Below are 14,253 nucleotides of genomic sequence, written 5' to 3'. Positions count from 1 at the left end.
ACATCAAACCAGTCTGTGCTGACAGCGAGCTGCATCTGAAATGCATCGAGTGAGTCTGTGAACATTTGCAAAATGTGAGATTATCTGTGGTTACTGGCTACATGTAGTACTTTTTTACATTATCAATTCTTCTGATGATCATTTGTCATTTAGTCTTTAAGATGCCAGAAAATCGTGATATATTTTCCAGAGCTGTAGGTCTTCGGGTACAAGCTGTAGGCTTGTTTTGTCTTAACAACAGTCCAAAATCCAAATACATTCAGTGTCCGAAAAAACCGAGAGAAGAAGCAAATCCTGCTATCTGAGAAGCTGAAACCAGTGAATGTTTGACATTTGGGTTTGAAAAGCAATAATCGATTAGAGAGGACGGCCAATTCATTTCTGAACACTGACTTGTTTTAAGCTCCAGAAGCATGAATCGATTATCAAAACTGTTGGTAATTAATCGTCTCTTGATCAACTAATCTGTTAATCAGCTAATCATTTCACCACTGCGAGTATAAACTCACTGCTTACAACAGTTAGGTCACCTTTATATCGACAGGATTTATTTGGATTTTCAGCCAAATGTTCATTTATTTGTGGAAAGACCTCCAGGGTAGATTCACGTAATTAAAACCCAGAATAATCATGAGATAAACCTGCATCCCCACCTCTTACTGCTCAGAAATAAGCAAAGAGAAGCACAACAAAGTGGAACAAGTTAGCGAGACAGGACACACTGGGGGAGGGGGGAGGGGGGATGGTTTGTAAAATGTCTTTACAACACTGGACAAACACAACACAAAGACACACACAGTCCATATTAGGGGATATGGTTTAATTTGGAGACAGAGGCAAAGAAACACACCACACATGAACAAACATTGACCCAAAAAGAACACAGATTCTTTCGGCTACACACTCCGCTATGGGAAAAAAACAAAAACAAAAACAGAAACATAAAACTCTACACAGGTATAAAGCAAGGCTCAAACTAAACAGATAGTTAACTCTTCAACTAAGACAATTATCCACACAAGTTGTTGAAATCCTGATGACCATTAAACTATGTGGACAGCACAAATACTAACATGAAACTTACCACGATTTAGAGGATCCCAACCCCCCCGAAACTGAAACTGATAAATGAAGTGAGGGAAATGCAGAGATCGAAGTAAAATCAAAATCAGGCATCTTTTAGAGACAAAAACAGAGCAATACAAAAAAAAAAAAAACTGCTTGACACCACCAAGAGGCCAAACTCGAGACCTGGTCAGGGCGAGGCCACATTGAGAGGCCAGACAATTTTTTTTTTTCCAATATAGATTTTTTTTCTTTAATTTCCAATATAAAAAGCTTCACTGGTACAAAATACATATGAACAACCAGTTGTAGAAATTGGAAAGCCTGTGTGTCTTTTTTTTTTCTTTTCTTTTTTAAATCCCACCCAGTTTAAAAAAATTGATATTGACTGAACAGAAAAACTACTGTATGTAGAATACAGATCACATCAAGATGCACCCACTTTGGCTTTCATCAAGACAAGATAAAACATCTATCAAATTATTGGTGGAACATGAACAAAGTCCTACCGATTATCAGACAAGAAAATAACACAAGAAAAGATTTTTTTTTCCTCTCTTTTCTTTTGGATCAAGACAATATCTATAGAGATGCAAAGCTACCACACTGTCAAAAAATAGCACTTCAGAATATGAAAACACAGAACAAAGAAAGTGATTGTTAGAGCTTGAACGGGATTTGTGATGGAAGCCCCTGAAGTGAGTCAAGTTCCTGTTGGGACCGCTGTGGACTGTACATTGTGCTTTTTTTTTTTTTTTTTCATTTTATTCATTCACAGTAACACTTCACCATACACTGCAAATCTCCAGAGATCTGCAATCATTTCAGTGTTTGACACCATTTTATCAATAAAGATCTTACCAACATGGCACCCAAGCTGTCTTACTTGAGTTTTAGCTCGTTTCTGACTGAATCCAAAGCAAATTCCCTGACACGTCTGACCACCAATCGTTTGTATCGCAAAGTGTTACAGTACACATGTTCACACTCACTAAGAAAGAGGTTTAACCTTCAAATGTATAGGGAAGTTTATTGTTTATCTACAATTTTTTAACCAACTGTTCAAATTGAGTACATCACAATACACATTTACCAATAACTCAACACACAGAGTTTGGGGGGGGGGGGGGGGGGGGGCGCATGAGCAGGTGACAAGAGCTTTCATGACACTGGCATAAATAGACAAAAAAGGCTAACTGCAGCAATCTCTAAACCAAGGCCTAATAAGGATGTGTAGGCAGTTTCTAGACGTATATATGGCACTTTGAATATTGTATTGCATTTGGATAGAAAAAACACACTGTAAAAAGCACATGCCCATATTAAAAAGTGAAATCAGTGGTACCTTGAAAATGTTGGGATTATAATCACACACACACAACATTCTGCAAAAGTGATTAGCTCCCACAATTGTGCTTAACGTTTCCTTACAAAACTACGACTTTCCTCGAGCACTGCTTCAAATTTGGTACCTTTTTTATTTTTTTGGAATATTTATGTATTTTGAAAAAAGGAAGAAAAAAATCCAAAAAAAAAAAAAATAAATAAAAAAAAGGTCAAATGGTGACAATTGTGCATTTTGTGTCGTAATCCTGTGTGTCTAGTTTCACACACAAAAAAGCCCCTGAGTTGACAACTCTTTAGCGCCATCAGGTACGCAGTTTTAGGGAACCCTTCTTTGGGGGTGAAGTGGTTGTTATTTTGTAGTACAACAGACAAAATACCACCCCGGTAAAAATAAACAAGTGTAAACTTTGTGCTGAAAAAATGGAATGTATCTGTAAACCAACACTATCGTGGTGGGTTTAGTAGTATTAATGTGCTGTGCTTCGTGTCCGACTGAAACGTGACCGAGGAAATCACTGAAAAGAACAATCAGCAAAAAACCAAAATAAAAAAAGCAAGTGTGAGCGTGTTCATTAAATGTGCAGAGACCCACAGGTCGCGTGTTGTGTCCGAGTGATCTCTTCTTCAGGGGCTCCCACATTTGCAACCACAGAAAGTGTTGTGTATGTCGAAGTGTGTGCATGTGTGTGTGTTTGTGTGCACGGAAAGAAAACAAGGTAATATTACAGGAAAGTATGTTGTGTGAATTCAAAAACACTGAGTTTGACACATGGGCACTTTAACAACAAAATACAACAGAAAGACATTGTCTGGCATCTGTATGATTAACAGACACTGTAAATCATCAACTTTCAACATGAGGCATCCAAACTAAACCAAAGTGAAACATCCATTAATTCATTAATGAGAAATTCACAGAAAGTCAACAAGACGTACCGTGGAAGTTCTTAAACACAGGAAAAAAATTTAGTCTACGTACTGTGACCCTTAAAAAAAAAAAGTACTTTTTTCCCAGAAATTGAAATTACAATTAATGCAGAGGAACTTTTGACTTAAAGTGTTTTTAATTTCTATAAATGACCCTCAAGCAGTCACGCTGATCAAACTGATTTTTAGTTGTCTTTAAAAATGTAATACACTGAAGACCCCCCCGACACAGATGACATTACAACATAATCTACAAAAAACCCAAAGTTTTGCCTGGGTTCTGTTAGTTAAACTTCTATAGATTCAATGGTATAAAATATAGGTAATCTAAGTGTGCATTTAAACCACAGATTGTCTATTTGTGAATCAGTTCTAAAAAAGTTGACTCATGTAGGTAGTCATTCCTCTAAACAGAGCAAATGTACCTTTTATTGTGCCATCAATAGTTCAAAAAAAGGTAAATACACAGGGTATTTTTTTGTAAATGAAAGAAAATATATTTTGAAATAGCCTTGGTGTAAATCTTCACACTGCCCGCAAAATGTAGAGATCATTACAGAGCACTGAGAGGGGTTTTACTGGTCAGACTTTCAAAAGTGTTGGAAAGTGGTCTGTAGCATGATTTTTTTTTTTTTTAAAGAAGCCAACATATTGCTAATGGCACCAAATAGCACAGACGTGTGCCAATCCCTGTATTCAGCTTTCAAGTGAACTTTACTGAGAGAGGTAAAAAGAAAGTAACATTAAAAGAAAAGAAAAAAAAAGCAACAAAGCTAAATGAAAATAAGAAATCCCACAGGTTTTTAAAACATTCGCAAAAAAAAGTCTCTTAAATGAACTCAACGCAGGTACGTTTTCACATTGATTTGCTTGACCTCTCTCCCACCTGTCACATTTCTATACAGAACAAAAAAAAATGAATATACATGCAGAAAAAGGTTGAGCTAAGGTCAAGGGTCAGTGGGTGGCCAGGTATTGGTCAGGCGAGCTTAGAGAGACATCACAGACAATGGTGGGATGATGAGGCCAGGAGTTTGGCTTGGCTTTCAACATCATGAAGACATGCTAGGCTAATGATGAGCAAACAGGCATGGAGATTTGTTCTAAAAAAGGAACAAAAACACGAAAGGAAGAGAGAGAGAGAGAGAGAGAGAGAGAGAGAGAGAGAGAGAGAGAGAGAGAGAGAGAGGGAGAGAGAGAGAAGACAAAGAGGAGAGAAGAGAAAGTTAGGGGTACAGCACAAGAATCGTTTAGCCATGAGGCACAAAAACCAACAAAACAATGCCAATCACCACATACAGTAAGGACAGCGCGGTAAACATTTCCCCCCCTTCTTTCTCCCGACACACAACAACAATACACAGATTTAAGGAAGTGACACCACCAGGACATATGGCAGAGACTCCAGCATGCACAAACTGTATACTTGGCACCCAAAGAGATCCATCTAGAGCCAGTCCCTTGTGGGAGACTTGGAGGATGGATGGAATGACTGGAAGAGGTTGTTAATAGAGCAAAGAGAGAGGTAGCCTAGCTCATCATGGCTTAGATAATGACAGAGAGAAAGAGTGAGAGACAGAAAAAGGTTGAGATGGGGGGAGCAGAGGTTGAAGAATTCAGATTGAGAAAGATTTTCACACTAATTATGAGAAACGGACAAGACAGACTACATGGAAAAAGCCAAACACAGGTTGAAGCTCTGAGCTTGGGGTCTATGTGGCCTGGCTGCAGCCCTTCAACACAACGACTGTACCTTAGTCAACCTGTCTAGCTTCACCTGAAGGCAATGAAATGGCATGGAAACACACCTGATGCTCTCCACTAATTACAGTGACACAAAATACCTCCAGCGAACACTGACTCCAGTGATAGTCATAAATAATCATATACATTAAAATATTTATCCGACTCAAATTACATGATAAAACCGCAGGAATGAAATACAGTAAAATGTGGAAAGATCATTGCAACCATTTTTTAGGAATAGGGTGAGTCTCCCTCCTGTGGTGGGCTCCTTCCCCCTGCCCCACTGAGTCTCTGCTGTGGTGACCTTGGCTGGAGGGTGAACTTACCCTAGCAGTGCTAGCATTAGAGCTGGGGAGGGGGGGAAGGCCCCGGGGCTAGGATCAGTAGGGTTTGCTGTCATTCTTGGAGCGTTTCAGCTGAACCTTCAGCCTCTTCATTCCGATCTGGAAACCATTCATGGCCTGGATGGCAGCTTGCGCAGACACCGGATTGTCATAGCTGACGAACCCTGAGAGCAGAAAGGTGGAGGACACGTGTTACATACATCTGAAGAGCAGCTTCATACCCCGTTTTATCTTGAACACGCCGTCTTCACATGCTCACGAAATGCATTCGACCCGTCACATGATCTCAATCTCTATTCAGATTACAGCTCAGAATGACAGCTGTGTAGCTACAGCTTTAAGAATTATGGATGACCACCTGAGACAATGTGTAGGACCTGAACTTCAACTGTTTGTGGCAGCCAGAAGGAAAAAATATATTTTTTCACACCACTGAGAGACAATTTTTTTTTTACGTCTGTATAAGGGAAGCTAAGGTGACATTACCTTGTACTTAAAGGTCATTGTGTAAAGGGTAACATCATAGATTTTTCTCATATTTATTGGATTTTCTCTGGAAAAAAAGAAATCCACTGCAATGTATACTTAAAACCAATACCAGAAACAACTGACATTATGTTAAAGAAAAGACCATTTTTAAAAGCTGGTTATGTCATCTATTGAGTAAAAGAACTGGTTCCAGCTTCTTAGGTGTGAGGACTGGCTGTTCATATGCATATTTACATTAATTACTCGCAATATATTACAGTTTTACCTGTAATGAGAACAATCCTAAAAACTCTAAGCAATAAAATGAGAGACAAATAACATTTCTGTGTCACCATTCATGTTTTCCAGTAATACTTGAACAGTACGAAATGAATGTCATATTTTAAAAGCATTAAGCTGCAACAAGAAGATTAAACCAATTAATGTACAAACATAAAAACACTTGGTGCTTCATAATGAGCATGATTATGAGGGGAAAGGACTTATGGTGACAAAGGTTTGAAATACACTGAAGGCACAAATTGAGAACTGACGTAGCGTAACTAAGAAATGGTGCAGAGAAAATAAACTTGTGCAGAGATGTAGCATGCAGCAGATCAACACTGATCCAGCTTCATCTCAATGGGAGGCCAAGGTAGGAAATTTATGGTGGCACCATAGCAATCCAATATCCACAGCATGACGTAGCACGTTGGCAAGATATATTAGAGTATATAAGGTAATTATACATTGTGGTGCCAGCATACTCACCAAAGCACTTGCTCAGATTGGTCTGTTTGTCAATGAAGACTTTGGCAGAGACCACATTTCCAAAAGGCATAAACATCTGCAGAAGATCCTGGTCTCCAAACTCCTGGGGCAGGTGGTAGATGAACAGGTTGGCGCCCTCTGGCCCTACTCCATTTGGTAAGAAAATCAAAAACTCAAGTTAGACGCTTTTTGACTCAGTTAACTGTGAAACCATTTTGAAAATGCATGAAAAAGTATGTTAATGACACAGACTGAAACTAAAGTGATAAAAAAGACGAACAATTTGAAGATGTGATGCCAGAGTGTGTTTGTGCGGGCTGAGGAACTGCTCACCTTCCTTCTGGCTGCCAGCAATGCTCTGCTGCAGGAGAGACTGGCCGTAGAGGGACGGCAGGGCGGAGGCTGTGTACTGCTGCATCCCTGAGTAGGCCTGGGTCAGAGCATCCATGGAGCTGGCTGCTGACCCGTTGGCCATGGAGGCGCCCAAGCCTCCATTCATGGCCCCCATACCTGTAAAACAGAAACAGGTGAATGTGTTGTACACTCATAACCAAGTACAAAACTATTTTGTGGTTGATACTAAAAGCAGCATGAAATGTTTTAGCCACCAGGGGGCAGAAAGACAAGGTTTTACACGCAAAGCTTGTAAGGTTACACTCTCTGGTCACTGGTCAAACAGCTCTGCCACATGTACTACCTTTTGTTAAACTTTACAAGGGGTGATAATTCATAACCGATATTACAGTTGTACCTGCTGTAGTTAGTGGTGTATAAAATAAAGAATTGAATAAGACAGAAACTACACAGAGCAATTAAACTCAAAATCCAACCCCCCCCCACACACACATGCTGTTAGTAAATTGATTGGGCAACAGAACAACATCAGCGAGCCATTCTGTGAAGTCAAAACTCAAAAAACTGATATTTTTTAGTCTCTCTGCTCCTGAGTGGTCAAAACCGGTTAATGCAACGCTGAAGACAATGTGTTAGCAATTATGTGAATTTCTTTTAGCTTTTATTAAGCAACTCAAAAAGGACATTCTTACCACTGACGCTGCTGGTGAGAGCGTTGAGGTTGAGGCCGACAGAGGTCCCAGTGAGACCCTGCAGGGTGCCCAGAGATGCCAAGGTGTTCATGGCAGCACCTGCGCTGGACCCTGCTGTTGAACCACCTGTTGAAAGACACAATAAAAAAAGAAAGACATCTACGTTACCACAGGGGAGACTTGCTCATGATCAAACACCACATATCATTCTAAACGCCTGGCATCTTTGACACAAATTGTTCTGGTTATGTGAGGATGACACAGCAGTGAGGGGGCAGTTAAAAATCTGTCTCTTAATGAGGAAAGGTCATTACCGCAGCAGCAATATGCTAAACTCAGACAGATGGAGCCAATGTATATTTACACAGATTAAAGGGAAATGGGGGCTGTCATAAAATTTTATATGTGGGTGATTAACTTGCATTAAATAAATGAGGAATGGCTAAGGGCCATTAGGCAAATAGCCGATGAGGGAGGTTTGCAGAGTGGTTGATAGGTACAATCACAGCAGCAGGACGACAACTCACAGTGAATACATACGGTTTATCTCAATGGATGGGGAACTTTTAATTAGACTTAGATTTAAACGTCACGTGAAATTAAGACAAGTGAATTTTAGAATTATGACCACAAATTACCTAAATTCAGGAAGGAAAACACATCCATAAACAAATACTGAACTAAAATAACACACACTGGGTGCTCAATACTGTATGTACAGTATGCAACATACTGTAAGTTCAGCGCATGTTAGTGTCCAATTACCTGGACTGGCCAGGGCTCCCAGGGCTCCACTGTTTGTAGACAGGGCGCTGGTGGAGGTCGGGCTGCCAGAGCTCTGGGCTGCAGCCGCAGCAGCAGCTAATGTGGCCAAGTTCTGTAGCTGAAGGGGATTCACACCCGCTGTGAGAACAAAGAAACAGAGGCGATTATCAAAGGCTTCCAAATTAATGCTCCAGCTCTCGCAGATCTTTCCAGAAAGTCTGAGAAAGAGCAAACGTTTCCAGAATGCAAGGACAGAGACGTCTTTATAGTTTAAGATCTACCCATCCTCAGTTATTTTTCTTTGTCTGAATTTTCCCTATCACATTTAAGCCACTGCATTTGGTAACTTTGGCATTATTGTACTAAAGAAATAAATAAAATAAAAATCCAAGCATCATTTAGATACACTACTACAAAACCATACAATAAAACCAGCCCCACTGAACCTATGGTATGTTTTTTCTTGTTTTAAACATGGATTTCTTCCTCACAGGTCCATTGCTTCTTGATTTGACCAAGTCATGGTTATATGCTGTGTGTTTGCCTTTAAGCAGCCTGCACAGGCCGAGAATAGCAGTGCCGATTATTAATGTGCCACTGATCTGAAGGAGTACTGTGATTTACTGCAGTTAAAACCATGTGGGCGTACAGCACTGAGTCACAAAGTTGGTGACATGAAAAGTGTCGGCTTGTTCAATTATAGAGGATGACTTGAGAACATCTCGACATGTGAACGGGTGAACTCACCTCCTAGCCTCTGAATACCATTGAAACTGCCTTGGGTACTGGTAGATGTGGCCTGTTGGAGCAACTGTTGGGAGGAAAAAAAATTAAACAGGAGACACATAATTAGATCTTGCATGATCAACAGTATAATCATAATTCCTTGTCCTGTTGAATTTCAGACCATTGCCATTATACTGCAAATATGAGAACAAAGATTAGAGGTTACAATCTTGGCTTTCATAAATTAATCTTTTAATATGTGATGCTTCGTGTTCGTGTTTGCTCATAGAGAAACAAATTTTATTCATGATTTAAGCCCCATTTACACTTGTCATTTCAATAGTCTCATATCCAGATAAACTAACTTCCATTTACACTGAACAATTGTGATCTGGCCAACAGAGATGCAGACATGTGGCTGATTATAGTCTGTTTAAGCAGCATTAGATAACAACTATCCATAACCTAACACAAACAAGAGTAAATCAAATTTATGAACCGTAAGCAAGATAAGTTTCATCGTCTTCAAGGACTATTACTCAAGTCACTCTCTCACAGATTCAAATCGATGGTTTCTCGCCCCCACTGATCATTCAGTGGCTGAAGGGATCAGGGATCAGGCAAACACTACAGCAAGTCGATGCACTTTATATCTGATCATACAAGAGGAAATCGCTGGAACCGTTTTTGCCGTTGAATGAGAAGAATGGTCAATTTCATTGTAATTTTATCTGGCATTATCACAAAGACAGAGGAGACAGACAATGGACGGATCATCAAAATCAAACAGCGAGTGGCTATTTCCGCAGACCACTTACTGAGACAATGACACTATAGAAGGAGCAAGGATAACAATTATATACATATCTTGGAGAGACGGATGCATTTACACCTTTTAAACATCTGGTAGAATGTGTCTCAAACGTGTATCTGTACTGGAGTTTGCAATACAGCAACAACACTCGAGCAAGGTTTGCACAGAAACACTGCACCTTGACGATGACTGGTCTGCTGTGAAAATATTACCAAGTGACAAGTGTGATATTAATACAATTTCCCTATTCATTCAGTGGTTTCAATATCTCTAGTTCTCCTCCAAGATACACAAACAGCTCCGCTGTTCATGGTATGTTTAAGTCACATGCTCATTGGTTTGGTATCAGACGGCACAAGCTAGTCACATGCCAGTGTCCTTGAGCAAGAACATAAACTGAGTGAGACAAGACATTCCTGTTCTGGCTGGCGAAAATCACTTTACAGTTCAGGTCTGAATGGTGTGCGGCATTTCCAATTATAATATAACCTTTCGTTTATTTGTATTCTGCACAATCACACTGTTCACACGTATTGGGCCGGTGATAAATTAATCTTCTTGACAGTTTAATAAAGCAACACTTTTTCAGAAGGATTGAGGCCTTCAAGGCTGCCTGTATTGTAAACAAAATGGCTGCTGCATTTCCATCCAGAAGAGTCAGTGCTTGATTCAATACAACATGTCCCTGAGAAAACTTTTTTCAGTGGTCTGTTTGTACATGAACCTAAACACCTCACAAACACTGAATTTCTTACCTATTTAATGCACTGCTTTATATGTGTTCCTTTATATTGTCAGGTAGTTCTGTTTTTGGCCACACCTGTACTTTGCAGGTCAAACGGCTCATACAGTCAACCATGGCTAAACTATTAATGCACTTTGCAGGGACTGAAAGTAAACTATATGATAATACATGAGTAACTGTGTGGCTCAGCAGGGGCCATTTGTTTGAGCAATACTTACAGCCAGGTACTGCGGCGTGAGGGTCCCCAGGCCGGCCAGGTTTCCCCAGGTGGAGGCGCTGTTGAGCTGCTGAATCTGCTGTACGAGCTGCTGCTGCAGGCGCCGCTGCTCCTTATCTCTCTGTGTGTCTGCAAACTTCACCACCAAAGGTGAGGAACAGCCCTGAAGCAGTGAAGAGGTCAGATACGTTAGGCTGACTCAGAAGCACACTGAAGAAATCAAAGTTTATTTACCAATGCAAGGACACAGTCATTGCAAGGAGTCTTTCAAAAAGGGGGATATCATCTACGCCTCAGGACCATTTTTATGCCTGTTGCATTCAGATCAATGCTAACACACAGAGGACATCCGCCATGCATAGCTGAGCCAGGCCACATTCCAAAAGGGGCACAGGATAATGCTGCAGACAGTGAATCTTTTTAGCGCTCTGAGGAGCTGAATCGAGTCCACAGACAAGCAGACAACAGATGGAGACAACACTTAAAACATGACATTCAAATGGAGGATATATCAGCAGACAATAACATGAAAAATGCATTACAGTACACACAGTCTCACAAACAGACAGTCACATACTGTTCGGACAGACGCATGGACACGAGGCATGCGGTGCAAAAGTATTTTGAGAGTTGAGAGCCAGACAGGGACCAGGCTGGACAGGGAAAATGGCTTCTGAACCAGCAGCACCTCCCATGGCAGCTGAGAATTGGGGAGGTTATAATATGGGGGGAAATAGGTGACACCACCACTGGGGTCAGTGTTTAATCTGGTAGGAGGAGTGTTATGTTTGGTTGGGCTCCTAATTAGACTTGGTCTGATGCTTCACTGGGGAGCCTCTGACCTGCTAGCTGTCAAATTACTGCTGCTCCACTTCCGCGAAGACACCATTGGCTACACGATGACATGGACCCAGTTTTTGAAGAAATCTAATAGGGTAGCTGCTCCAGACTGGGTTAATTCTTTGTTAACCTATATTTGATAGTGTGGGCTCTTTTCCCTGTGGTCCAAAATATAGATTGATTATGGCAGACTGTGATGGCTGGGCTCTAAAATACTATCAGAATCAATAAATGAGATGCATTTAGTTCAGCCCAAAATTAGAGAAGACAGCAATTCTTGCCGTGTCCTGTTAGCTTGAGATTCAGCAGCTATGTGAGAGGCAATTTTTCAAATTTTATTCAATTATTTTGCAGACGACAAAGTAATTTTGTAATTGGCAAGAGTGGTTTTGGAAATGACTCATGCTCTGTGATGAATGGACGCCATCTGCTTGGACAGGTTCTTCATCTTTCCAACACAAGAGGGCAGCAGAATGTATGAGGGGGGAAGGGGGGAAGATGAGAAATAGGTGCTAAGGGGTACAGTACCTCCATAGTCTGAGAGTGATGCATGGTTTTGATTGCATTCTGTGCCATTGCCCTGGTAGCAAATGTGACAAACGCACAGCCTGTAGGGGGGGAACAATAGGAGAGGGGGGGAGGGAGGGAGGGACAAGAAGAAACAAAACAAGACAAAAAGGTTTGGACAACTCGTTATGAACCCCAAAAAAACACATTACAGTACAGAGAATGGCAACTCCCAAGCACACAGAACCACCCTCACTGGTTAGCACACGGAGAAAGAACACAACAAGGAGAACAGTAACAGTGTCACATGAGGCACAGTGATCGACAGATTAAAATGCCACCCGAAGAGGCTTGACTATGTGGTGTCATGGTGAAACAGTCGACGTGATTATATACACATAAAATGCACACATAAATACACACTGAAAGGCTTTGATATGCTAAAATACGAAAGATCTGCAAACATCAAAAGGGTATTACGGTCCATTTCAAATTGTGGATCCACTGCACACGTTTACTGGAAAAAGAGAGCAGAAATTCATGGCCAACTGTCTCTGCTAAGAGGTTTAATCGTATACATCGACACGAGAGCCTTGCGCTGTCTGCTATCTAAGTCTTTATGCAGTCGAGAGCTACATAGGAGATGCAACGACAGACTAATTCCTGCCTTTGTAGAGTGTGATGAAGGAGGCGGTAAAGGAGGAGCTGAGCCGAGCCGCCTGCCAGCTGAGCCCACGAACACCAGCAGCCAGTCGTTGCCAAGGCGACGGGCCATTGTGCCGGACAGCGAGTGCGGTGGCCCTTCACTGTGAGATGTGGAGGCTGAGTGTAACAGTGACGGGAGGATAAGACTATGGAGATGGAATGGGTGCCACTGGAGCTGAATAGCACTTCATTTGGGGGTGGAGGGGGTTGAAATGAACAAGTAAGGAGGGGTTGGTATAAATACTTGATGAGAATATGTACTCGGCTACGCTGAAGGTGCCGGCTGCGAGGCCAAGAACACTGTGCCTGTGCTGAGAGCACACCTACCTCTGCTCTGACCATCTGGTCCCCGGAGAATTCGGCACTCTTCGATCTGTCCGAAAGACGAGAACATCATTCTGATCTCGTTCTCGCCGTATTTCTTTGAAACCATTCCGATGAAGAGCTTTCTGTCTTCTACCGCTGCAGAGGGATGAAAAGAGAGCAGCTATTCAGTTAAACCCAAACAATTACAGAGCTATGAAAGCGGCTGTTACATCAGGCGTTAAATCATGCACCTCTCTTTTTCTTGTTCAAGCTCTTTCCTTGTCGTGCTGCCACAATTTCTGGCTCTCACTGAAGGTGCCAGCCTCTTGGTAGAAATCTCTGCAACTTAGAGCTTTGTTTTCCTCAGTGTCTACTTCTCTAGACAGAGGACTGTATCATCCATTTGTGGTCTCCTCCAGATCCCCTGTACCTGCTCCACTCTTCTCCCCTTGATGCCTTTTAAAGCCCTTAATCCTACTAACCCCTGACACTATATAGAAATTGTGTATTGCTGCACATTCCCTGGACTTAGTCCTTCTCAGGCCCCCATATTTTGGCATTAAATAGAGACACAGTCGAGCCCCTACCTTCTTTTAAAATGCCAAAGCACATTTTTATTGGCTAAATAGTGCTCTTCTATGCTTTCCCCTCAACAGATACCATCTCTGTACCCCCCATCCCTGCATTTCACATGAATCCACTTACCACTTGTTTTCTCACTGTCAGCGGGTTTCATCTGGATAGGATGATGCATCTGAAATAAAGGGGAGAGAAATGGTTAACACAGCACCTGTCACCATTATAAACCATGCAGGTTCTTGGCCTCGTAATCTCTCATATCTACACTCACACCCCCCCTACCTCCACCCCCATCTTCAAGCATTTTTCCCTCTCTGCCTCTCATTTTGTTCTCT

The 14,253-nt window shown here is 41.4% G+C and overlaps 1 protein-coding gene across 8 annotated transcripts in view; it reads right to left on the bottom strand.

Moving 5' to 3' along the window:
• Nucleotides 1–1,808: 1,808 nt before the first annotated feature.
• Nucleotides 1,809–14,253, bottom strand: part of LOC139337929 (CUGBP Elav-like family member 2) — a 28,861-nt gene continuing 16,416 nt past the window's right edge. For 2 of the 8 annotated variants that reach the window (XR_011602549.1, XR_011602551.1), the window contains exons 4-14: nt 14,045–14,093; nt 13,361–13,495; nt 12,350–12,429; nt 10,983–11,144; nt 9,227–9,290; nt 8,480–8,617; nt 7,715–7,840; nt 7,002–7,178; nt 6,669–6,815; nt 5,412–5,593; nt 1,809–4,442 (exon numbers count right to left, since the gene is read on the bottom strand). Coding sequence is in view for 4 of the 8 variants with exons in the window: in XM_070972766.1 (XP_070828867.1) it covers nt 5,466–5,593; nt 6,669–6,815; nt 7,002–7,178; nt 7,715–7,840; nt 8,480–8,617; nt 9,227–9,290; nt 10,983–11,144; nt 12,350–12,429; nt 13,361–13,495; nt 14,045–14,093 (1,206 nt within the window). In the remaining 4 variants the exon portion in view is untranslated. Of the gene's footprint in view, nt 5,594–6,668; nt 6,816–7,001; nt 7,179–7,714; nt 7,841–8,479; nt 8,618–9,226; nt 9,291–10,982; nt 11,145–12,349; nt 12,430–13,360; nt 13,496–14,044; nt 14,094–14,253 lie in introns of all 8 variants that reach the window. The other 6 variants (XM_070972766.1, XM_070972769.1, XM_070972768.1 and 3 more) reach the window with 4 other exon arrangements.

The sequence above is a fragment of the Chaetodon trifascialis genome, chromosome 10 (assembly GCF_039877785.1).
Source record: "Chaetodon trifascialis isolate fChaTrf1 chromosome 10, fChaTrf1.hap1, whole genome shotgun sequence".
Classification (NCBI taxonomy): domain Eukaryota; kingdom Metazoa; phylum Chordata; class Actinopteri; order Chaetodontiformes; family Chaetodontidae; genus Chaetodon; species Chaetodon trifascialis.
This window is presented reverse-complemented; position numbering and strand designations above follow the sequence as displayed.